The sequence below is a fragment of the Strix uralensis genome, chromosome 2 (assembly GCF_047716275.1).
Source record: "Strix uralensis isolate ZFMK-TIS-50842 chromosome 2, bStrUra1, whole genome shotgun sequence".
NCBI lineage: Eukaryota > Metazoa > Chordata > Aves > Strigiformes > Strigidae > Strix > Strix uralensis.
In genome coordinates, this window is record NC_133973.1 from 78,001,686 (window position 1) to 78,025,766 (window position 24,081).

Genomic DNA, 24,081 nt, shown 5'->3' on the forward strand with positions numbered 1-24,081 from the left:
CCAGCTCCTCCTCAAATGCCATGGTGAGCCTTGGGGATGCAAAAATGATCATGTTGAACCCACAATGCAGTCGTCGAGCTTCAACCCTGTCTTTACATCTGATAACAGAAATGAAACATGGTGTAGAAGCACAAAACAATTTCTGCTTTTGCCCATAACAGTGACTTATAACTAACCTCAGATTTCTGGTGATTTCTGGCCCGGTTTTATGCGCGTTGGCTGTAGCAGGAGGAAAAGCCATGGCTTCTATTTTCATACTTGGTTCTCACATGAAATAATGGGAGGGGAGAGAAGGAGGGGGGAAGATGCAGCTGCAAAAACAGTCAGTGAAACATAAAAATCCCTATTGTTTTGTTGTAGTTCTCAGTGCCCTTCAACTTCTGGGCACAGACAAGGCCTCCCCCTGCTCAGGTTCAATACGCAGGGGAGCCTTGGGGCTCAGAGCTCCCTCCCTACTTTCCCTAAGCCTCGCCGTCAATTGTGCTTTTGTTCAAGGGAAAAAATTTAGCCCAATGCATGCTAATTTATAGCCAGGGAAGCAATTAAAAAAAAGTTTATTATCCTTCCCCCTCTGCCTCTCAAATGGAGTGTTACAGCAGCAGGGTTTTTTGGTAAACTTGACACAAACTGATGCCAGTAAGGGGGGAGTGAGGCCAGGAACCGAGCACAGATCTTTACATCTCCCCTCCATGTGAAAAGGGACAGCCTTCCAATTTTCTCTGTCTGTCTATACTTGGGAACGTGCGTGCTTCATGCAAACCTAGGCACAAAGACACACTTATTTCCCTGGGCTTTGACAGCAAATGTGCACTGTACACATCGCTCTCACACACCCACCTTAACAAATGCTAGTTAGACATTAAAGAAAGGATTGCCTAACATAGTTACAATGTAGAGACATATTTACATTTATTACTGAACTTACTGTGTGCCTTTTTCTGTAAATTTGGCATATCTTTAATATTCAACAAAATATTAGACACCAATTAATCTGCATGGTGAAGTCAGTTAATCTACTTCACCTCTGGATTTTGTAACTCCTTGCAAAATCTCAGAACTGCACCAACAGAGATTTTGCTGTTAGTACAGGATTGGCCTTTTCTTTCAGGGGGAACTGCTTTTTCCAAAACTGATTGTAAAGAAAGCTATAGATGTTTCTACCTATTATGTATTTCAAGTGGTCTCTGAGTAGAGCATCACGATGTGGAGCTGAAAGTGAACGCTTTGCAATGCACAGGTAGGCTTTCGGGAGTACCCCAAAAGTCCTGCGAGCACTGAGGTTGAGGCATGGCACGGCCGTGGGGCAGGCAGGAGTGGGCAGCCTCTGCAGGGAGAGCTCTGGCTGAGGCATCTCGTGAGCAGAGAGCACAGCTCTTCCCTGCACCCTGACTGAGTACCACACACCTGGGGAACCTTCTTTCAGTAACTCAAAGTAAAACACAGACCCTTCACTGACAGCCCAAGCACTGATGGTTGAAGAGGGTGGAAGTGATTTTGTTCTCCCACCTGTGCTGTCACACAGCAACACCAGTGATGTAACTGGACAGCCCTTGCACATCATTTGCCACTGGTTTCTCCCTCACTTGCAAATATTTAATTCTGTATTACCCAACCACAGGCCTCTTGGTGACAAAACTGGAGGCAGGGCTCTCAGGGATGCTCAAATTTGCAGATACGTGCACTATCGACTGCATCTGAGCAGCATTTTTATGTAAGACAGGACATGCAGAGTTAATATGAAGCATTTCCAGTGGCATCCCACAGTACACCAGACCTGCACAAACACTGCTATATATTAGAGATTACTGCAAAAGCAAGCCAGGAATTAAGTCAGGTATCAGGAAGCCTAGACCAGGTCTTCCCAGCAGCATGAAATGGGTCTCCCATAAATTCTAGGCTATTGCAGGCATGTCTCACACAGGGACAAGGTTTTTACCTTTAGCAAGCTTCAGTTTGAAAAATTCCTAACTGATGCATGTGCTTGATATCACAACTTTAATAACATTAGCAGCTCTAGCAGAAATAGGAGTAAAATTATAAGCATAAGACCCAAAGCTATGTGGAGCCACACTTTAAATTACAGAGGCCCAAGAAGGTGGCAGAGGCATTTTGCACTCCTCATTCTCACCAGGCTGATCAGCTTCAAATGATGCCAGCAGGCAGTGAGCACCGACAACAGCTTTAGGAATTGGGCTGCTTGCATTTCTAAATACATCATTCTGAGCAGCACCTTATGGTACTGGCTTTGCTGTCACAGATTTGGGAAGCAATAACCCCAAAGACAGTGAGCCTAGCTGATCTCTCCCCTGCTTGCTGTATGGGCACACGCAGGACATTTCCACTCTGCATCCCATTCCCTGCACCCCTGGACATGGGGAGAAAAGCCCCCCTCCTGTTCCCAGTGAGGGACACCCCCTGCTGGGGGTTGAAGTGAGACCTGGGGTGCACCGAGGGGACAAGGAGACCCAGTGGGGACTGTGAGGGGGAAGGAAGGGGTAAAGGAGATGGAGGGCACCACTGGTGCCAGGCTGGGGTGTGTGTACCTCTCTGCAGGTGGCCTTTCCACAGGCGCCCTGGTCCCAACTGACAGAGTGCTGTGGGCATGAGGGTGGCTGGACAAGACCGTACTGGTGGTGGTGTAATGGGTGTGATTAAGGCATCCCTTCCTCCTTCCCCTTTTCCCCCTTCTCTTTCTCCGCCGGTGACCGGGGGAAGGCGCGGGGGCCAGGGGCTGCTCTCCTTCCCTCCCTGCATTCCCCCCCACCCCCCTTCCGCGGCTGCAGCCCGGCGGCCCCGCGGCGGTGTGGGGTGCTGCGGAGGTCCCCTCCCGTCAACCCGGGCATCGCTGGCAGCTTCTCGAACCCGGATCGGGAGGACGGGGACACAATCCCCCCCCCCGCCAGCGCGGCAGCTCCTGCAAATACCAGCACCCCAAAAAAATGTCCCGCAGCCCTGCCCGCCCCGCGGCTCCCCCCGTCCCCGGCTCCCCCGGGGCATCGGGAAAAACAGAAAATAATATACTGCCCTCAAGGGCTTTCTTTCCCTTCTCCCTTCCCCTTTTTTATCTTTAAAACAGTAGTTAAAAAATAGTCCTGTCTCGGTGCTTTGCCATGCTCTGAACCTGAGGGAGGTGAAGGAGGGAGAAGAGAGGGTTGCAGCGATGGGATGGACGAAATGCGGTCAAAGTTGGGTTTTCTTTTCTTTTTTCTTTTTTTTTTTTTTCCCTCCCCGCCCAATTCGAAATCAGAAATTACTGCCTGAGGAGCAGATACTCCGTTTTATTGGCTCGTAAAAAAAAAGTTTTCAAAGCCTAATTTCCACCAGATACATTTATTTTCCGTTGAAAGCAGAATTAAAACAATACGCGCGAGTAGGTGCCATTAAACCTAAGCCATCTTTTGCTGTTAATCACAGGAGAGAAGGATTAGGAAAGTCAGTAAAGGAGCACTGTGTTTTGAAAGCAAAAATCCAGATTTCTAGGAAGAGTAAGCTCAGAGGAGGAGGACCGAAACAGCCCAAGAAACAAGGAGGGACCCTTAATAAGAGTCAAAATTCAGTGTCAGGTTACTTCGCGATATTGCAGGGAACAAGCCGGTCCTGGAAGGGATTTGTGGTTGTGAAATGCATCCCTTACTAAAATACCGTTTGATGCTTGTGTCGAAGAGGAAACCAAAACAATCTTTTCCTTTTAAGCCCCGATTTCAAAACAAAACCAAAAGAAAAGAAAAAAAACCCCAACAAAAAAATAGCTCTAAATTTCAGACTGCAGCTTTGAACAGCTTTCCTGGCGATATTTGCTTCAAACCTCACAGGCGGAGTGCCCCTCTGTCCCCGAGGTCTCCCTGCCCCCCCTTCCCCCGTTTCTGCTGCTTGGATGGTAGGTTCAGAAGCAAATGCCCTGCCAAATAATTGCTAGAATTTGAAAAAAAAAAAAAAAAAAAAAAAAGAAAAAAAAGAAAAAAAAAGGAGAGAGAGAGAAAAAAAAAAAAAAGACGGGAAAATGCGCACCAGCATTCAGGTGCTAACCTACTTATTTGAAAGTAATTTATTTTCCATTTTGCCCGTTTTCCCCCTTTAAAACAGAACGCTGAAAGAAAGAATAAGTGCTTTAACATTTCAGTGTTGTGCTCTGGTAATTACTTTTTCACTTTTCCCCTAAGTTCCAATGTGAAAACCTCACAGGGGGGTCTTTGCTGTAGCAGGGCTACAGTTCCCAATCCCAAGCGCAAGATCTGCAATTACAAACCCATTCGGTGCCCTTCCCTATCATTAATATGCACAAAATCCTGCTGCTAATCTTATAATCTGTTTTGTTTCATCAATTGCTTGCCTAGCACCAGGCGGGAAAGAAAAAGAGAGAAAGAAAAAGAAAGAAAGAGGAGAAGAATAAAGCCAGAAAAACACGGAAAGCTTCCTAAAGTAAACGAAAAAACAAATAAATCGGATTTTATTTCTTATAAAGTGAAAATCGTTAAGACTGTTAAAAGGAAGCAGAATTTTCCGCTGGCGGGGGTGTGTGTGTATGTCGGGGAAATTTAAGGAGAAATCTCAATATAGCCCGCATTTGATTTGCATATTCGATGTCTCCGCGTGCGGCTCACGAAATGAAGTTACTTAAGCAGTCAGCCGCGGAAGCAAGAGGTTGCGCGTAAACACCTCGTGAAAGCTTATTAATATTTCTTGGGTTTAATGAGGGAGCTGAGGTGGCGGGCGCAGGCGGGGTTCGGGTGCGCCTCCGCCGCCCCCCGCGCTGCCCTCCGCGGCCGCGCAGCTCCCGCGGGCTTGTCATGCATTGTCATTAAGACTTCAGTAAAACAATGAAGACGTTATTTTTTGAAATCTTCTTCCCCCCCTCTCCCCTCCCCTCCCCCGGCGCGGTATTAAGGGAATAAAACAATCTACGCCACACGGGTCCTATTGAGATTAATGAAAAAATTATGCAAAAAAGCAAAAAAACCGTACCAAACCCTATATCTCATAAATCTCATTTTCCGTTCCCTGCGCCAGGCCTCGCCTCCGTCTTGCCTTGCACCTGATGATTTATTAACGTAATCTGCGGGGATAACTACACATGTGCCCAGCTCCGGCTTGTCCCAGCTCATCTTCTAAGTAATTGTTTCTCATTAGTTCTGATAATGTTTTAATAGTGTTACCCATAATTTAGTCAGCCAAGAATTAATAACGGAGGGTGCCCTGAAACGCCGGGGCGGGGGCTGCGAGGCGCAATATAAACAGGTAGTCTTTAATTAATCAGATTAGCCCGGAGGTCCCCGCGCTGTAAGGGATGCCCCGGCGCAGCGCCCTCGGACGGGACCCGGCGGGGGGGGGGTGGTGGTGGCGGCGGCGGCGGCGGCCGGCGCCGCGCATCCCCAAACTCCGCGGAGGGACCGCGGGGGGGCTCCGCCGCCGCCCCCCGGCCGGGCTCGGCAGCGCTCTGGGGGTGGGGGGTGCCGGGGGGTGCCGCCCGCCCCCCGTCCCCCGTCCCGCTCCTCCGGCGCTCCCCGGACCGAGCCCCGTGTGTCCCCGCCGTTCCCGGGGGGGCCGCGGCGAGGCGCTCCCGCCGCCCCCGCCCTCCGTTTCCTCGCTGCTTCCACGCAGGTTGGTCGGTGGCTTTTGGTTGTTTGTTTTTGTTTTGTTTTGTTCCCCCCCACTCCCCCCCTTTCTCATCCCTTAATTAAACCAAAAAATAACCCAAAATGTTTAAAATCGCTGCTCGGAGACGAGGGGAAACATACTAAGGGAGCAGATGGGAGGAATAAGGCACTGTGACTCCATAAGTAAAATGGCCATGGAGGCAGTGAAAAATGAAACTAAAAAACAACTGTTTTCTATTTACAAATTTAAATAAACAGAACAGCCTTCCCCGCGGTGTTTGTCTAAGTGCAGCAGCGTTGCTGCTGTGTAGGTCATGAAAAGGTTGGTGCATAGTTTAAAACTTCCCATTCTGTTAATTTCTTAAAGAACAGTCGTTCATAGTCTGAGCACAAAAGCTCATGATTTAATGAGGAACAGAAACAAAATCTCTGATTGTTGGTGTTTCAAACTTCATTGGAGTCCTCTGGCAACCACAAGTTGATCCTCTGCAGCTTCAATACCCTTTAGCCCTCCATATAAGAGTACATGCTGAATAGAGGACAATGCTTGGTTGTTATGTTTATTTACCCTTACTACAAGCTGGGTTAACCTCTTCAAAACAGCTTTACTAAGCCCGTTAACCACACGGCCCACATGACCTGTAGCCGTATCCCTAATGTGATGTAAATCTGACTCGAGACCATATGCACAAGTTCTGCTGCATTGTGCCTCCGAAAACTACAAGTTTATTGCCGTCCAACCCTTCCTGGGCTGGACGCTTCCAGGAGGAAACGCTCTGAATAGCGACTGCTTAAAAAAAGAGAAGAAAGTCAAGAGTCCCGCATTGTCGAAGCAATATTTTTAATGGCTCATGCACATTTACAGAAGGGGGGGTGGACGGGACACGTGAAGCCCACATAGGATAATGATTTTCATCGCAATGATTTCAACTGGTGCGTAATTATTCGAGGCTTTGCCTTTTCGGACAACAGTTCTGCACTGGAGCTGGAAGAAGCATAGATACAAATGGAAGCGACTGACGTGGTTTTCATCTGCTCTTTTAACAGAGTTCACAGCTTCCAATTTGCCTTTCTCCTTCAGTGAAGTCATAATCCCACATTCGTAGTAATTACCATGATGTCACACAGTCGGTGATGTCACTTCATTGCAGGCTATGAGTAGTACATGGGCTGTGCAGGAGCGAGCAGTGGTTTGAGTTGGGAATTTAGTAATTAGCAATTCTGGCAAGCGAACTATGACAGATCTGCAAAATGGAAATGAATTTCTGCTTAAGCTTGACGTCTTTAATTTTTTTTTTCCCCTGAAGTATTATAGTCATCTTTTAAAACAGCTACTGGGGCCCCATGGCGAGAGCTTCATTTACCAGCTCATTTTTTCTTGATGGCTGTGGCAAGCGTAACAATGTTCTGTGCCTGCTTCAGTAATGGCATGTCGATCATGCTCCCGTGGAAAGTAAACGCTCCCTGGAAAAGAGAGAATATAAACTTCCTGAGAGGACCTCTGGAAATCGTAGTTGGCTTGTCTTTTCTTTAACAACACATCCATTTGCCAAGAAACATCGGCTCCCCCAGGAATCCTGAATGAGTTTTAGGAGACAAACTAACCGAGACGGGGCAAATGCGTTTAAAGAAATGCGGTGGGCACCGAGGGCTCCAAAGAGGAGGCAAAAAGAGAGAGAAAAGAGAGGCCCAGTGTGCAGACTGCCTGTTTCAGCTTCTCTAGCTGGCAAGCATCGAGGGCCAAGAGCAGCCAGGCCGTGTGTGCCAGCCGGGGCGGGGGGCTGGCAGACACTGCGCCTCGGGGACAGCTCTGCTCCCTACGGCCAGCATCCCCCTCCAGCGCCGGGGCTGTGCCACAGGGCCGGTGCGAAACTGCGGATGGAGGGCAAAGCCAGAAGTGTTATCTTTGTCAGAAAACAGCAATAGGAGTTTGGGGGGGTGGAGGGAAGTTTTCCTGACTTGGGGGTATGTTGAGGTTGTGTTGCTGCACCTCTCCATCAGGTCTCTGGTGCTAAAGATAGGCTGGGCCTGTGCTTAGAGCCAGGGGCTGGGATGAAAGCTGAAAAAACAAGTGGCTGGCGCAATAATATTGCCCAAATCTGCTCTGGAGCCAAGGTAAAGCCCACCTGAGCACTGCGTATAGGGCATTTCCCCGAGCAAATGCAGAACTAACCAGTGTGACTCAGTGGTGGCCGCCCGAGAGCCACGTTTCAGAAGTCACTTTGTATTTCTAGGGATTTTGTGTTGGTACCATGGTGACAGGTTTAAAATCATTAACTATGAGTGGTAGTTAAATCTTAAAACAGAAGACACAGGTTTTAAATAGGGCCAAACCTGACTTGTTCCTTTGGAAGCTTTAATTCACACATGTGTGGCTGAGGTAGGATTTTGAAGATAAAACACTGTGCATCAAGACATGCCAAAGTTCTGTAGACCAAAAAAAAAAATCTTATTTGTAATTCTGACTGTACTTTGACACATTCTTGAAAAAAAAAAATACAAAGATGCAATCCCTTCCCTGAAGAATTCAGCATTGAAGGCCTGGCCCCAGCGTTGCATAGGGTGTCTCTGTGAAGCACTGTGCGCCCTTTTAATGTCCTGCTGCAATCGATACGGGATCACAGGCTGGCCTTAGGTTTGCCAGTGAGCGAGGCCAACCAAGAGCATGGTAAGAATGATAGCCGCATGCGTGTCTGTGCACGCACAGGGAGGGAAATGCAGAGGAGAACAAGCCATTTATTGTTTTCTGGTTTTCATTTAAGGCTTGATAATCATTAAATAAAGGACTTTAGTAAGTAAAGTGAAAATATAACCCATTTACAAAAATGTTTAGGAAATGTGTTGCTCCAGTAACATACCTAGCTTGACTGAAGCAGTATTAATTAAATACTAAATCACATTCTGGAACAGTTAAGATGAAAATCCACCTTAAACAGTATCTAATACAAATCAATACTGCTGCATGTAAGAACAGGCTGTATTAAAGCCATTAAAAAGCTAATAGTTAAAACTATTATTTAATTCAAAGTAAGATTTCCTCCTATAGCTTGCAGTATTTTAGGTGGGTTTGGAGAATAATGGGACTGACAGATACTCAAGGGTAGATGCTTCAAATCGAATTTCATGTTTACAGAACAACCAATCAACCCTACATTACCCCAACAACAACAACATTAATATTAATACTAATATTAATAATACTACACCACTTTTTATCTTAGCTACATCTCAGCTATTTTCACTTACACTTTTAAACCTTTACAGAAAATGCAGCCTCAAGCTATTCCATTCATTAACTGTTGTGAAAATAAATTGGGAACTAAGTAAACATTTTATGACATAGGACTTCTTCAGAATAATCCAGGTCTACACAGTGATCTCAAACTGCAAGATACATTTTTTTTTACTGTAAGAAAAACATGTTTTAATTGTGCCTACTTTTCTATAGGCATTCAGTCAAATAATAGCTATTGCTTAAAAGAGAAATTTGCATGTGGGATGACAGTGATAAGTAGAGATATGTTAAGGTCTAGAATCATCCTTCCTGGTTCTGTGAAATGGCTGACTGAGGAGCCCAGTTATCCTAAGTACCTGCGATAGTTGGCAGAAAGAGATGGGCACCTAGGAATGGCAATTCTGATCTCTGGTGGTCCAGATCATGATTGGGAGGGTCTTATCCCTTCCACTGACTGTATACGGGATGCTCTGAATTCAGGTACCTCTGCAGGTGCCTAAGTTGGAGCACAATGAATCTGGGTCAGGACATCTTTTTTAGAAAGCAGGAGTTAATTAAACAGCATGCCCGTGTCCTCTCTTCATTAAAATAACATGTTTAGAAAGGAAACCAGGGTAATGGTGTGCATGGACACATGAACACCGAACCACTTGAGATCTGCTGTATGTTCTCTTCTTGTCAGCGTGCAGCTGTAGTATGGGTTGCTAGGAATTTGAATTCTTGAAGGAAAAAAATGAGGTTTTTTTCCGAACAGCAAAGAGTAACATGAGGAAGTTGGCTTCTCTGCCTCTTCACTCTGAGGCTTATTTTCTCCCTGCTAATTTGCAGTGTTGAGCTAAAGTCCAGAAAAAGAAACTGATTTTAATGCCATTGAATATACTCTATTCACTGCCTCTCTTTCCACCCACAAGTTTCAACAGATAGGAAATACCAGTAATTACAGCTTTGTCCCCATGCTCTCTTTTCCAATTCTGCTAGATGAAATTTGCCTTTAGCATGCTTTTGATTTTCTCTCACATGAATATAAAGAAAACAGGACTTTCTATAAACACCATTTGCTTTGATAGCATTAATCTGGGGATTAATTTAGTCATAGATCTAAATTTTCTTTTTGGCTAATTTTCTCAATAATCTCAGGCTTCCAGCCTGTACTTAGACTTCCAGTAGTTCAGCTGTGGGACCATGGGTCTGTTCTTAAGGGAGCTTGCAGTGTGAATGGGAACAACGGTGGGTGCATGGTGCAAGGCTGGGGTTTGCATCCATCATGTTTGGTGGCGGTGGTTCTCGCTTGCCACGTGGCTGTATACATCAGGCAGTGGGAGCCTTTTCTGAAACCTGTAAAAGGACCCTGCCATCAGGTGAGTCAAATGCATCAGACCTGCCCTGGGAAGAGACAGGCCCTCCAGGTAAAGGCTGAGGAGCTGTGAGAAGGAGCAGCTGGGAGGCAGAGCTGCAGCTGGTAGGTGCAGCCTTCGGGCGACAATGCACAGGTGCAAGTAACTCAGGTGGGATGGGAAGCGGGGGAACAGAGGATGATTGTGGGACTCGCTGGACAGCAGGCTGGAAGTGCAGCCCTTCTGAGGTGGCTCTGTGGGCCAAAGACACTGCTTCCGTTTTAAGTGATGCAGCACATGTTTTGCTGTCCTTATCTACTGCCATCCTTCATGCAACAACACAGTGAATGTGTTGGGAGTGTGAAGGGAGAAGCCCTGTGAGAAATAGGGTGACTTTGGCACTGACCAGCCTGGAGGCTATGGGAGTTGTAAGAGCTCTTTGGCTGGCCTGTGAAGGCAGCACAACACAGAAGAGGGATTTGTTTTTGCACAACCTTTGGCTTCCCTTAGCCCGATTGCTGTATGCTTCTGTCAGGGCAGACTATCAGGAGAAATCAAGGAAGAAAGTGAACAGGCAGTGTTTCTCATTTGGGTCATCATGCAGACCACCTAAGAGTCCTTCCCAGATGACTGACAAGTGAGGAAAGACTCAAAGGTGTTTCCTTCTGGATAGCTCTGCTCTCACAGAGCATCTAGCTCCTCTTCTCTCTGCCTGGTTATTACAGTTGCCCACAGAGCCCACCATGTCATCATTTCCCCATCTCCATCTCTTGTATCAGACCACCTTCTCCAGGCTGAACGATGCAGGACCAGTGCTGTGCAGTTTGCTGCATCCCCCAGGAACCATGTAGTATTTCAATGCAATAAATTCACAATGACATTTAATGCTCTGTTAAAACAGTAGTAACATTTTAAAAAATGTAACAGCTATTTATGCAAGATGCAGGCCATGCTGAGTAAGGTCTTAACAGCTCTACTTTGAATTTCAATATGTCCTAAAGTGCTTTGAGAATGGAACAGAGAAGGCTTTTGGCAAATACAGAAAACAGCTGGAAGGGAATTAAAATTACAGAAAGTTGCTAGGGTTTGTTGTGGGGTTTTTTTGTTTGTTTGTTTGTTTTGTTTTGTTTTTTTTTTTTTCCCCCCCAGAAGGGAACAGCGAAAAATGATAGTCTTGGAAAAAAGAGAATTGAGCATGATCAGCCTCAAGCAATAGAAAGATCCAGCCTACAGACAAGAGAAGTGATAAGGCAGAGTTGACAGAGAACAGTCATTTTCACAGGTCAGGAGCTAAAGATACAGACTTACGAAAAAGGGGGGCAAATCAAGTTGTGCAGCAGGAATAACTAATGCAATAAATTTCCAGGTGACTGTGGAGAGACCGAAGAGATGCAGAACCAAACTTTGTAACACATCAGTTTGCCAGAGCTTATGCTTGTACCTTATGAACCTCCTTTTGGATAAAGGAAGCCACTACCAAAACCAACTCAGATCTAGCCAAGTTCAACATGTCATTGAGGGCTCTTCTTTGACAACTTAGAAGACAATTCTGGCCATGTGTTGTCATGAATCTTGGACATGGCTCTTGTCATATCTGTATGTCATCCTTAAAGATTTCCTTTACCTATAAGGAATGACATGTATCAAGTTGCAGAAAGAGTCTCAGTGTTGGTCTGTTATTTGGCACGGCCAAAAGATGAACATGTTAATGCGGTGTTTCCTGGAACATGAAGGTCTCCTCTTTTTCTGTGTGTGCAGTATCCAGGAACATTTGCTCTGTGAAACTTTTGGGAGTAGCTAAGAGCTTGGTAAATCTATACAACCATCTCATAAACAGAGTATATATATTTTTTAATGGTAAGAAGCATTTTACCTCTCTAGAAGTTAAATTGATGGGATTGATTCAGAGTCCATGATTTCTGTGTCATCTGGGGATCAGTATGTTCTGGTGGAACCAGGAAAGGGGAAGAAACGATACAACCAATTCTCTTGCTTGAGTTTATAATGGGTGGTAGAATTGTGTTGACTTTGACTACAACAAGCGATGGACAGGATCACAAGTGAGGTACCCTTCATGTTTTTCCAGAAGATCAGGGAAAGTAAAGTTTCACACTTCTTCATCTGTCCTGAAATCTTTTTATATAATATACAATATTACGTGGGGTTTTACTCCCACCATCTTTTGTTTCCTTATGTACCAATGGGTTAACAAGAGAAACAAGATGGCTAAAACTATCATGATACAGAACATTTAAGGCACCTTGTAGTTGTGTGACACAGTTCTCTCTGAGCTGTGGATTAAAGTACATGAGTTAATTAAAGTAAAATAATAATTGTTCTGGGACATGTGGGACAGCGATCAGATGAGCTAGTCCCCTTTGGTTGACAAGATGGAAGAATTAGATATACTCCTGCATCTGGGAATGCTTGTGGCTTTTTTCTCAGCATTTGCTCCGCCTGTGGTTATCTATCGACATCCACATCCACATATCTCTATGCACATCCATCCCAATGACTGCAATGAACTCACTAAGAGGGTTACTGAAGACCCTCAATTCTTAGGCCACTGGAATCTATTAATCACCTGCACTGGTACTGAATGTGAGGTTTGCATTTCCTAAGGCATAGCAAGTATATAAATTTCAAAGTACCAAATACGTCAAGTTCCAAAAAGTCTACCAGCTTCCCATTTGATGGCAGATAGGACTCTACACATGAGCACTGGTTGTGAGAACTCTGCACTCTGTTTTGGGAGCCACTACTGTTGTTATTAATTACCTTGATCATTGGCAAGCCTTTGCAAATAAACTTTTGATTTGATGCCCTGTTCTACCAGATCTCATCATACATGTAGCCAGCAACTTTAGCTCCCATGTGACAGTGGCCAGGACTTTCTTAAAGGTAATTTTAAAGATTATGTTAAGCCTGTGGCTTGTCTACAGTAGAAAGAAAAAAAATCAATTGTCATGCATCAGCTTAAAGAATATAGTCAATGGTGCTATATTCTTTTGTTGTGTGTGTCAATGTATGGGCTGTGCTGGGCCACTATGTAGAGACAGCCAACTTTTTCAAAAGCAGTTTACTTTGGAAATCTGGTCAGGTGATTTAGATGGAAGGCTTGGAGGTGCTAGGGGATCCTGGTGAGTAGGTAAGGCTTTGGCATGGCGGAGACTGTGGGTGCCCGGGTCAGTGGAAGAAAAGGAAAAGCAAGACAAGGTCATGTTCCATGAAATTGCAATATGGACAAGAAAGCACCTGCTGATGAATTTTGAGTTAAGTATAGGTCTAAGAGAGGGGTTATCTAATGCTTATGGAATTGCCAAAAAAATCTCTGCCACTGGTTAGGTGACTGTTGCTCAGAAGACAAGCAAACTCATGAGTGAGGGGAGGTCCTTTGATGTCACTCTGCTGTCACAGGGTTAGAAATACTGCCCCGCTGATGAAGATTTGTTTTTCTTCAACTACTTTTCTCAACAGTTTAGCTTGCTATACTTTCCTTTGCAGACCACATCCCTGCAATGAGTGCGTGGCAGTTAGGTTATCAACTTGTCCTACTTGTCTGCCTTCCGAGGGGATGTGCATCTAGGACCTAGGGGAAATAGCCATAGGGGGAACCAGTGAGCCAACCACCCTTCTCTTCTCCATCCCCTTCATCATTAGATGTCGTGAATCAAACAGAGCTCCTACACTGCTCTGGTAATAATGGCCAGAGGCTGTGTGTGAATACAACCATTGTCTAAACAAATAATTATATAAGTCCCCTTCCAACCCCTGTGACCTGTATCAGCACTCATGGGCAGATGCCAGGCTAAATGGAAACAAGCAGAACAGGCGATGCCAGCTGGCCAGTGTAAACCTTGCATACCTCCCACAAGGGAAAATGGAGAACCCCTACAGACAAGCATCCTCAAGTCCACAGATGCAAGAAATCCTTCATCCACAGGTATCTGAGCAACACTAATTCTTTCCATGGTAATTCAGTGGCTTGCCCACTTCTAAAACCCACAGGTCTAATTATCATAGAATCATAGAATACCAGGTTGGAAGGGACCTCAAGGATCATCTGGTCCTATGACTTTTTGGAGAACACATAAACCCACTAAAATCTGCTTGGGTCTGAGAACATTAATCTTATTAATCTTAATAAACAATATTAACTGTTATAAGAAAATACGAGCATTGTGTTCTGGAAGAAGGGCAGATTTGATCTTCTGAGGAGGGAAGGAAGCAGGTGGATGGCAAAGGGTCCCCCTAAAAAGCATGGCATTCAGAAAGATAATTCCCCTGTGATTAGATGAAAACACACATTAAATGAGCCCCTGCAGAAGAAATCTGGAAATCCTTGCTTTGGGGCTTAAAAAGAATGCTTGGATTTGCTTACAGGTAATGAACAAAAGAGAACAGAGTCCTGGTCACAGCAAATGGAGTTGGGTCTGTGCCTGGGGTAGGAGTGATTATCCTGACTACAAAGGAATGACTTTTCCTTGAAACAGAAGGTTGAAACCATATTTTTGGGGAAGTCAAGAGTAGGAAATAAGCTAACAGCTGTGATGGTACTGAATGTAGGCTTATTTTTTTTTTTTTCTTCTGAAAGTTGTAGCCAAAGAGCCATCATAAGGAGCTGGGTCATGATTCCACCTTTTAGTGATGAACTTCCAAAGTTAGTGAGCTGCTAGGAGGTGTTCAATGATATCTGGGTCAACTGAGCACGTTTTTCAGGCTATAACAAGATAATGCCTCATTCTCCTCTCTGCTCAGGCCCGTCCTGTTTCCAGATCAGGTTGACACACAACTATGGCCTTCTTTTAGAATCTTTGCAGTAGGTAGGAAATGCCCAAATAACTAGTGTAGTCACCTATGACAAACTGAAAACTTCACACACTACACGAACAGAGCTTTTTGGGTTATATATTTTCTTATCCGCTCCTTTGAATCCTTTGACATCTGCCACTTTTCTGTAGCAACATTATGGGAGGAAAAGACACTTATACACACAGTCTTTGGTGAAAATAAATGACCCCTGAAAAGGTTTATCGAAAATGTCCTTTTGGCATGAGGAGATGCTCAGTGGATCTCTGTGATCTGTTGAAGGAAGGGATGGATGGGGAGGGAATTCTGCAAAGTATCAACACCAGCAAGTTTCTGTAGCCATTTTGTTGATATGAAGAAAACATTAAATATCACTACCTTTTGTTTCTTTTCACCAGTGTAATCTTCCACCAAAGCAGAAGCAGTTAGTTAGTTCAGAGGATATATCAGTTTGTAATGCCAGAAGCAGGCCTGTTTGTATAAGATAGGCTTCTACTTCTAGAAGCAGATGGAAGGACACAAAAGGTTGAGAAAGAAAGAGCAACAGCCACATGAAATAGAGATTAATTTTTACCTCAAATAACTCCCTAGCAGCAGTATAAGAAGTCTGACAGAAAAAGCCCTTCTAAAGCTCAACAGGCAGGAAGGACTTTGTGATCCCTCAAGTTCACAGTTGGGCAGGAAAGATGAACAACAAGGACCTGCAAGGTCTTTCACTTCTCCACCTGACATTATTGTTCCCAGCCCATGGAAAAGGGTCTTGCCCTGCTGTGTGAACCAGACAAGCTGTTTTTCCCTCTTACAGACCCCCAAGCTGCCTGAACCACTGGGGACAGCCATTTAGACTGGGATGGGCCCAGAGATCCTGCTTCATCCAGCTCCAGAAACTCCTTCAGGCCACCAAAGTCTCTACCTCTCACTGAGCAAACAATCTGTTTAAGATCCCTCAATGAAAGGCAGACACAAGGGTTTTTTATTGCTGTCTTTACATTTTCTTTAGCTTTCTTCTCATTGTGGTTGTTGCCTTCCTGTGTGCTCCTCTGGAGTAGGAAAGAATAATATTAAAGAAACAGAAGAGTCCTAGAACTCAGGAATACTCTCCACTGGTTTCCATCCTCTCTCTTATAATGTACTGGGAATGGGAGAATGCTAGAGAGCACACTTGCTGCTGCCAAGAAAATCTTTATTTTATAGCACAAAAGCAGCTTCCTGGACAAACATCCTATCCAACCATGCATTTTTTTCCCTAGTGAGCGTCATGGTTATTATATAGAAAAATGAAAAGTAACTGATATTAAGACTTCAGTATCCTCAGATGCCCTTCATTAAGTCATTTAGAATTAACTTGAGGTTTATAATCATGAAAGCAATTTTTTAAATATAGACTAGAAAATTTAATCTATAAGTAAATGACTACAGGACACACAAAAGGCATTTGATACCAAAGGGGAAGGTAGCTGTAAAATATAACGGAGGTGAGAAAAGTAATAACAATGAAGCTCATTCTGTCAATGAGAATGGAATCGATGGTATTTTTGTATTCTCTATTTTTTCTATTTTCAGATTCATTCTCTGAATAGGATTGAACAGCCATTTTTTACTGTGATTCTCTATTTCAGCTGACAGAGTTTTTGCAGAGAGCTTCCCCAGGTCCCTGAGAAAGCCAGCTAGCACAAAGAGGAGTGAAGAGGCAGCAAGACTGCTGCTACTTAAATTAACTGAAACAATATTTTGGCTGTACAGGCTTCTGAATTCCCTCAGTAAACCTTAAAAAGAGCCATCTGGTCAGAACATTACATCTCTGGTTAGATCCTGCTTTGGAAATTGAAACAAGGCTCATGAGTGCTTGTTAATGCTTTTTAAAGAGGTATTTGGAAGCTGGGTAGTTGCCTCGGTGTGTAGCTTGGTGCAGAGCAGACTTTTGCATGATAGTGGGCAGGTGTCTGCAGTGATGGGTGTCTCCCCACTCCATTCCCACAAAAAAGCATTGCCTGCATTGGGAGCGTGCTGGCATGGCACGGCTCTTCCAAAAGCAAGGGCACTCACCCTGTCTCACCAAGACCCCGCACACACCTTGTTGAGCTGACAAGGACAGCGGGGTCATGCCTTGCTGAGGAGGAACCCCGAGGGGTGCCATGCCATGCCCTCTGCAGGGCCCGCGTCTCCCAGGACAGCAGCTGCCTCCTCCAGGAACACCTCCGGGTGGAAAGGCTATGGAGGGGCACAGCATCCGTCCTTCTGCTCCTGGCTCGTGGAGAAACTTCTCCCTGTGGGAAATGTCAAAGCGCCATCCGAGTCCCTCTCCCCCCACGTTTTGGACACAGGTCTTTAACGAGTGGAGGAAACAGATTAAGAGCCACCGAATGCCTGCTGGGGAGTGGCGGGGGGAGCGGAGTTGGCAAGAAAATGTTTTGTATGAGTTTCTGCCCTGCTTAGGAGCTTTTGCAGCCCCGCGTAGTAAAATCTGTCTCCTTCTCTCCCCACCTGGCATAACTCCCTCAGGACTGATTGCGCCAGTGTAGGAACCAGTATAGCACAAGCAATTAGCTAATACAGCCCCTTCTGCTCTATTGTAAAGGTTTGAAATTTGTCCCCAGATGGATCTTTCTAAGAGAAAAGCCTTCAACTGTGACACAAACCACATTTCTAAAATCTTTTTCAAATAAAAAATTGTATAGAGAAACTTTAAGTACTAATATGAGCTCTCTCAATGTCTATTCATCAATTTTCACATTAAAATTTCACTTGGCCACTTTTTGAAAAGATAAACACCATAACAGTGGCCCATGCTTAAATCCCACCAGTGCTCCCATCTTTGCATAGAGATGCACCTGAGCCTATACTTCTTAAGGCTGAAGCTCATAAAAGATGGCAATTTATCACAAATCCCTGAATCCCCCACTCTGCAGCATGAGGAATATACACTGCCTAATGAACATAAACAGCAGCAAATGCCCTGCGTCCTCGGAGTGAGGGCTGACAGCGCTGCAGCCCAGTGTGCACAGAGGTAGCCCATGCCACCAGCATTTCCCGGGGATGGGATCCAGCTTAGCTGGTGACACCTCAAAGCTCTGCGTGCAGTCTGTTGCTCCAGCACTCCCAGCTCCATGTAAAGCTCGGAGATATAATGCCCTGTAAAGTGCAATAAAATCCCTGTGGGTTGATGGGGTCCCACACCACCCCATGCCAGAGGGATGCTCCAGCGTATCCCTCCCAGGAGGCAGCCCAGAGGAGCCTGCCACCCCCAGGGCATGGTCCTGCTCTCCCAGCACCCATGAACTCGATTGGGACAGGATGGATCCCTCATGGCTGGGGCTGTGGATGAAGACCCCTCCCGGGGGCCGTGGCATTGCTGGAAGAGGGAGGGCAATGGGGAGAGACCTCCCCGGGCGGCGGTGGGAGCTGGATCCGGCCCAAGCACGAAGGCGCATCGTCTCTAAGATACAGTGGCTTGGGGTAGCTTTTCCTAAACAAAGAGCATTATAAGGGAGCCACTGCTGGAAATTTCCATTCCTTTGTTGAGTAGATGCTGTGTAAATAAATGCATTCCTAAGATTTTTCATAATCCTGGAAAGGTCCATAAAAGAAACTGTATAGTTTGTCAGATCGCTGGAGTTCATATATATTATTTCTCAGCTGCTGGGAACATGATATACAATGGCATAGAATATAATGCAAGAAACATATGCTAAAGGTCTTCTTAGAAGTGCTCTGTGCATTTGTATGTGGCATGTACAGATATTTCTTCTATTTTACCCCATGGGATCTAAAATATTCAATCTGTAATACAGCTTGGTTTTGTGAGTTACTTACCTTAACTCTAAATAATCCTTACCTGACAGGTGACTTCGGTGGCAGCATTTAGCTATTCCCTGGTTTAATGTGCAGGTGCTTTGAAAGCATTTATAAATTAGTACATGAGATAACTGTGTAAGCAACCTCTTAATTTACTCTTCTGCTTTTCTTTCTGTATGAATTTTATTCAAAAACCAGATGATTCAGGAAGATCACGATAATGATATTGTGCATGATGTATTTACAGGTTGAATGGCTCAAAAATGCATTTGCAATGTCTTACTTTCTTGTCACATATAAACACTAACTACATATAGAAGAGATTATATTCCTGTATCCAGTGTACTGGTAATGTAAATGCAGGAGTTACATAGTAAAGATTATTGTATCTTCATTGATAGAAGTTGTATCTTTCTCTCCAAATAAGCTAGTAACTTCTCCCCCTAACTCAACACCTTGGACTCAGTTTAATCTGGATCTATAAAATCACTTCCCTGTTTAATTCAGTACAAATACTTCATAAATTTAGAACAGAAACTGTCCTTTAGACTACCAGAACAATGTTTATTACCCTTTAAAAAATTTTTTTAAACACACTCTGACATTTATTTATATTTAGACTTTCCCAAGAGCTACACCTGCTTTCTTTAGGATGAATTTTTTAATTTTGAAAATTATATACCCTAGTAATGCAATTCTACTGGAAAAATATTGAAATGATACATAAATAATATTTTTCTTTTTAAGAATTTTTCATTTTTAGATCTCAAGGTTCTAGACAAGAGAGCACTTAATAAATAGTTGTATAAAATACAAAATGTACTTTTTCAACATGTCTTCTAATTGTCCAAAATACAATATTACCATTTATTTCTTAGATATGCTATTTTTCAGTCAGATTAGAAATGTAAAAAAAAAACCAACCCCACAACCAAAACAACGTAGAAGCCAAACAAAACAACCCCTCAAACAGGACTATCTCCGTAAGGTAAACCCAAATACTTTTGGCTAACTGGTTAGCTCTCTAATTTCTTTCTGTTTGGACACTGCCACAGCATCTCCAATTCCGCAGTGCTCATCCGAGATCCTAATTTTTCCTGACCTCAGTACTTGCATTTGGGGGCTACCATGTCAAAGCATTTCAGCCTCCAGGATGAAGTAGCCTGGTTCAGCCTTCTCTCAAAGAAAGATTATTACGGCAATTGTAGCTCTCAAATTGGAATAGATTATAGAAGCTTATTACTGTATTTTAATATAAAATATTGTTGACTAAGGGCATCAAACTTTAAACCCAGTTAATAACAAACTATGATCCCAGAGACTGCAGACCAGTAACTTATCTACCACACAAACAGCCGCACAAATCCCTCACATTTATTTTTTCCAGGCTTTCAACTTTGATTAATAACATGGCAAAACCATGCAAGTCTCAACCATATTAACCACAGCTATATTTTTAGTCTTACTGACATGAACACTTTAATATAATAAAAGGAAAAGGAAAACAGAAGAGGTGTTTCATTAGGACATGAGGATTACTAAAACCACTGTGTGGAGTATTTGTCAGGAGGTGGTAGGGGAAGAGTTATTACTTACATTTTAGCATGTTGCTAGGATGCGGAGCAAGAGGATCCCTCAGTGAGATATGTTTGCTTTGGAAAAAGATTAAGTAATCAGACCATCCAAGCTCTTCTTACTGACACATTTATAATACCAGACTGCAAACTTGGTTAAGAAGTTTGCAGCACTACATGGAAAACTATTTTTCCAATTTTGTTATGAAGCCTGGCAATACAGCAGTGATACAAGATCCAGAAGTTCACATCTTAACCTGTCAGTCCTTTTTTATTGATAAACGGCTACATGCAAAAATATATGAAGCATGCAACCTGGTTGGTTAAAAAACTTCCCCAAACCCTCAGCAAATCTGTTCTTGCAGCTGATTATAGAAGCTTACAACCTATTTAAAAAGGACTTATTAAAAAAAAAAAAATTCCCCAAAACCCAAACAAAAAACCCCCACAGTGACTGATATAATCAAGAAACCGGCATTATGTTAGTAAAATAACAGCTTCAAAACAAATCCAAAGACCAGTGCTTGCCTAATACAGAATTCTTAAATATTAAACACGTTTGGCCTCATTATTGTGTAATAGTAGGACTATAGTTAAATTTAGTCCAGTCTCCTCATCGATTGTTCATATGACAGGGGTGTTCCTTAGATTTCTGACACTAAATTCAGCTGAATGAATAGTAACATCATAAACATAAACAATATTTGGCTGAATATGTCGTTTGACTTTTTTCTTTCTGCATGTACCTGCCTACACATTTGCACCAGCAGTATGTTTATGTCTTTTGTAAGAGAGCCAAGCTTTGTAAATCAGAATAATGGGCAAAACCAGTCATACATTTTCTATTTCTAAATTGTTTGCATGAAGACAGCTACATTTCAAAACCGAGGGAACAGAAGAAAGAGATACAGGCATACAGCATCCTAATAGTGACCCTGAAATAACTGCTCAGGACAGCACCCAAATATCGTAGTCATGGACATACTGAAAACACCCAGGTACCACAGAGCGGATGCGACAGCCTAGCAAAGAGAAGAGCAAACATCTTGTCACACTTTTGCCCTGAGATGAAAGCATCATTTCTGCTTTGACCTCTTTAGCATTTCTAATGCACAACATCTGCAGTATGAGAAAGACAGGAGAACGGGGAAGGCACATACACCAGTCTATTTCTACCCACCAGAAAGCAAAGAAATGTACAGAAAACCTTTATACGGCACCAGAGAAAGTGAGACCCTATGCACAGTCTTATATATGAACTTCAAAACCGACGAGATTTGTGTCCCACTTGAATGCCACACAAGCACACGCAAACCATTCCCGCTCATCTGCACTCCCCATTCTGACATCGGGACTTTGCGTTTTAACTAGCCTGGGCTTGGCTGCAACTAAGATAAACATATTTAGCTGCAAGTTTTTTTTCTTTCAAAAAGAGGCAAACTGGATTATAGCAAATAACCTTTAAGATAATTAACTGACAATGCCGCAACTAGCATAAAATCTTCCTTCAGGCGACCCCTAATTTAAGTATTACTGGCACAAAGTGGAGACAGATTGTGCATCACCACCGCAATATTTACATAGCAGAAACCCACAGAGCAGGAAACGTGAGACTCAATGATGCACTAAATTAGGAACAATCATATTCTAGTGTTAATTTGCTTTCTCCTCTATCCAAATTTCAGGTCCAGCAATTGGTACAAATGCACATAAAACATTCCCATTTTTAATGATTAAGAACCACAATCTGCAAGCAGTTCTGCTCAAAAGTAAATTCACTCACTACTAGGGATATTTGCAGCACCAAACCCCCAAAAGTGAAACAGGTTTACCAACACAGAGATTTTTTAGAAAACCAATACTTCCTAATCCGTTTATTTTTTTCCATAAATGATGTCTGTACAAGCAGTCTGAGGTGTCTGCCAGGCTACCTGCCTTTTGATTGCAAATATCTTCCTATGACAGTAACACTGTGATTCTGCGGCATAATGGAGAAGCGGTTTTAATTCACCAATGCTGTAGATACATGCAGGTACTCAAAAGGCTGTGTAATCAAAGAATTAAAGTTAAAAAGGGGGGAAAGAAAAAGATAGCTTGTCTATTTGTAAATGTATTGGGAAGTGACATATTTATATTAAATATACACTCCATAGTCTATCCAGACACAGATTTCAAGAGCACTACTCTCAGTTACAGCACACTTCATCAGAAAAATGCAAAGAGCCATCACCAGTCTTTCTACATCTTAAATATTATTCAGATTTGGTTTCCACTATGGCATATTAACAAAATATTTACCTTGCCTAATCGCTGATGTTCTTCAAAAGCAGAAATCAGTTCTTGTGCCCACTTTATTTTTTCAGGGCTCGGAGAGAACTGTTCCTGGACAACAGCAATTTGGTTGGGGTGAATCACCTGCTTACCTACAAAGAAGATTAATAACACCAGAATCATGCATCGACAAACAGATGTTCAAGCAAAATGTTCCAACCACTTGAGGCTCTCATATGCCTTGCAGACTTTCTTGCTCTTTAACTAATTATTTTACTTGGTTTCTTTTATTTTTTAAAGTGGACAACAGGCAGATAGCCTTTTGCCAGATTTTTTTAAGAATAAAAATATCTTGAGCTATGCTTGCATTCAATATAATTTGCAAGAACCCACGACTCTTTCTCCTCCCTCCCCATTTCAATCCATACATCTTCTCTCAGTCATTCCAGGTGCAATTGTTTGTCCGGGGCAGTCAATAACACTTAAGTATAATGCATCTCTGAATTTAACTATATAAATAACAGCTCCAGCCACTCTTAAAAAAGTTGTGTTAAAATGCATTCAGAAAATGAGATCTGAAGAAGATGGCAAGAAATTTGTAGGACTGAAAAGCTACCAGTCACCTAAGATTCATGCCCTAAATTCTCAGTATTGGCTTAGCATCATAAAAACCTCAGTGTTTAAATTGTTGTTGTAATAGTTAGCAGTTGCAGGTAGGCTGCAATATTTATTTAGTCACCAGTATAACAAACAACTACCAGAGATGCCCTGAAGTTTTATGAAGCACTATTTTTTTATCCTTTCTTGTATAAATATATGTTAAAAAAATAAAAATAGATGTTGCCTTTTTTTACTAGAGATTTTCAAATGTGAATAGACAGCCACATAATCCATTTTAATCTGTTATTGTATTTAGCTACCTTAAAACAAATACATATCTAATTTATTTGACAGTTTTAAAAGTATAACATTTGACATTATTAGTTCATTTCTAAGGAAATTTCACAGACCAGTGTGATTTCTGCACTTTGGTTTCATAGTGTTTTAATAAAGAGAGGCTACCATAATTCCCAGCTTCCCGCGGAATAAATGATTCTCCTCTGTGCCAGATAACAAAACTAGTTAGGGGGATGAGCCTGATCCTGCAAACCTGCCACGAAGTGAGCAGCCTCCTCCACACAGAGGGTCCCACACCCGTGCCGTCCCACCACATGCTGCAGCCTCTCGCGGGAGCGAGATTTTTGCACGCAAGGAAAAGTTTGAAGCGTCGGGATTTAAGGGGGTTTCCTGCTCACAACGGGGTCTACTCCCATGTTCTTACTGACATTAACCCAGCTGTACATTAGAAATCAGCCCATCTCTTGGTCTAAGAAGTCTCATGCATGACTGCAGAGATACACCTATTTTAAATGAAATTACTGCTGCAAAAAAACCCTGGGATTACTTTTATCAGACTGCAATGGGTCTGA

At 43.3% G+C, this 24,081-nt stretch overlaps 1 protein-coding gene and 1 long non-coding RNA gene across 4 annotated transcripts in view; one reads left to right on the forward strand and one right to left on the reverse strand.

Annotated features, from left to right (window-relative positions):
• LOC141939502 (uncharacterized) overlaps positions 1-24,081 on the forward strand; it is a 64,819-nt gene that overhangs the window by 20,335 nt on the left and 20,403 nt on the right. The window lies entirely within an intron of this gene.
• Positions 6,419-24,081, reverse strand: part of CLYBL (citramalyl-CoA lyase) — a 177,636-nt gene continuing 159,973 nt past the window's right edge. The window contains exons 7-9 of one of the 3 annotated variants that reach the window (XM_074859361.1): positions 22,640-22,764; positions 6,959-7,058; positions 6,419-6,838 (exon numbers count right to left, since the gene is read on the reverse strand). In XM_074859361.1, the coding sequence (XP_074715462.1) occupies positions 6,963-7,058; positions 22,640-22,764 (221 nt within the window). In that variant the 3' untranslated portion in view covers positions 6,419-6,838; positions 6,959-6,962. Of the gene's footprint in view, positions 7,059-20,363; positions 20,420-22,639; positions 22,765-24,081 lie in introns of all 3 variants that reach the window. The other 2 variants (XM_074859362.1, XM_074859360.1) reach the window with 2 other exon arrangements.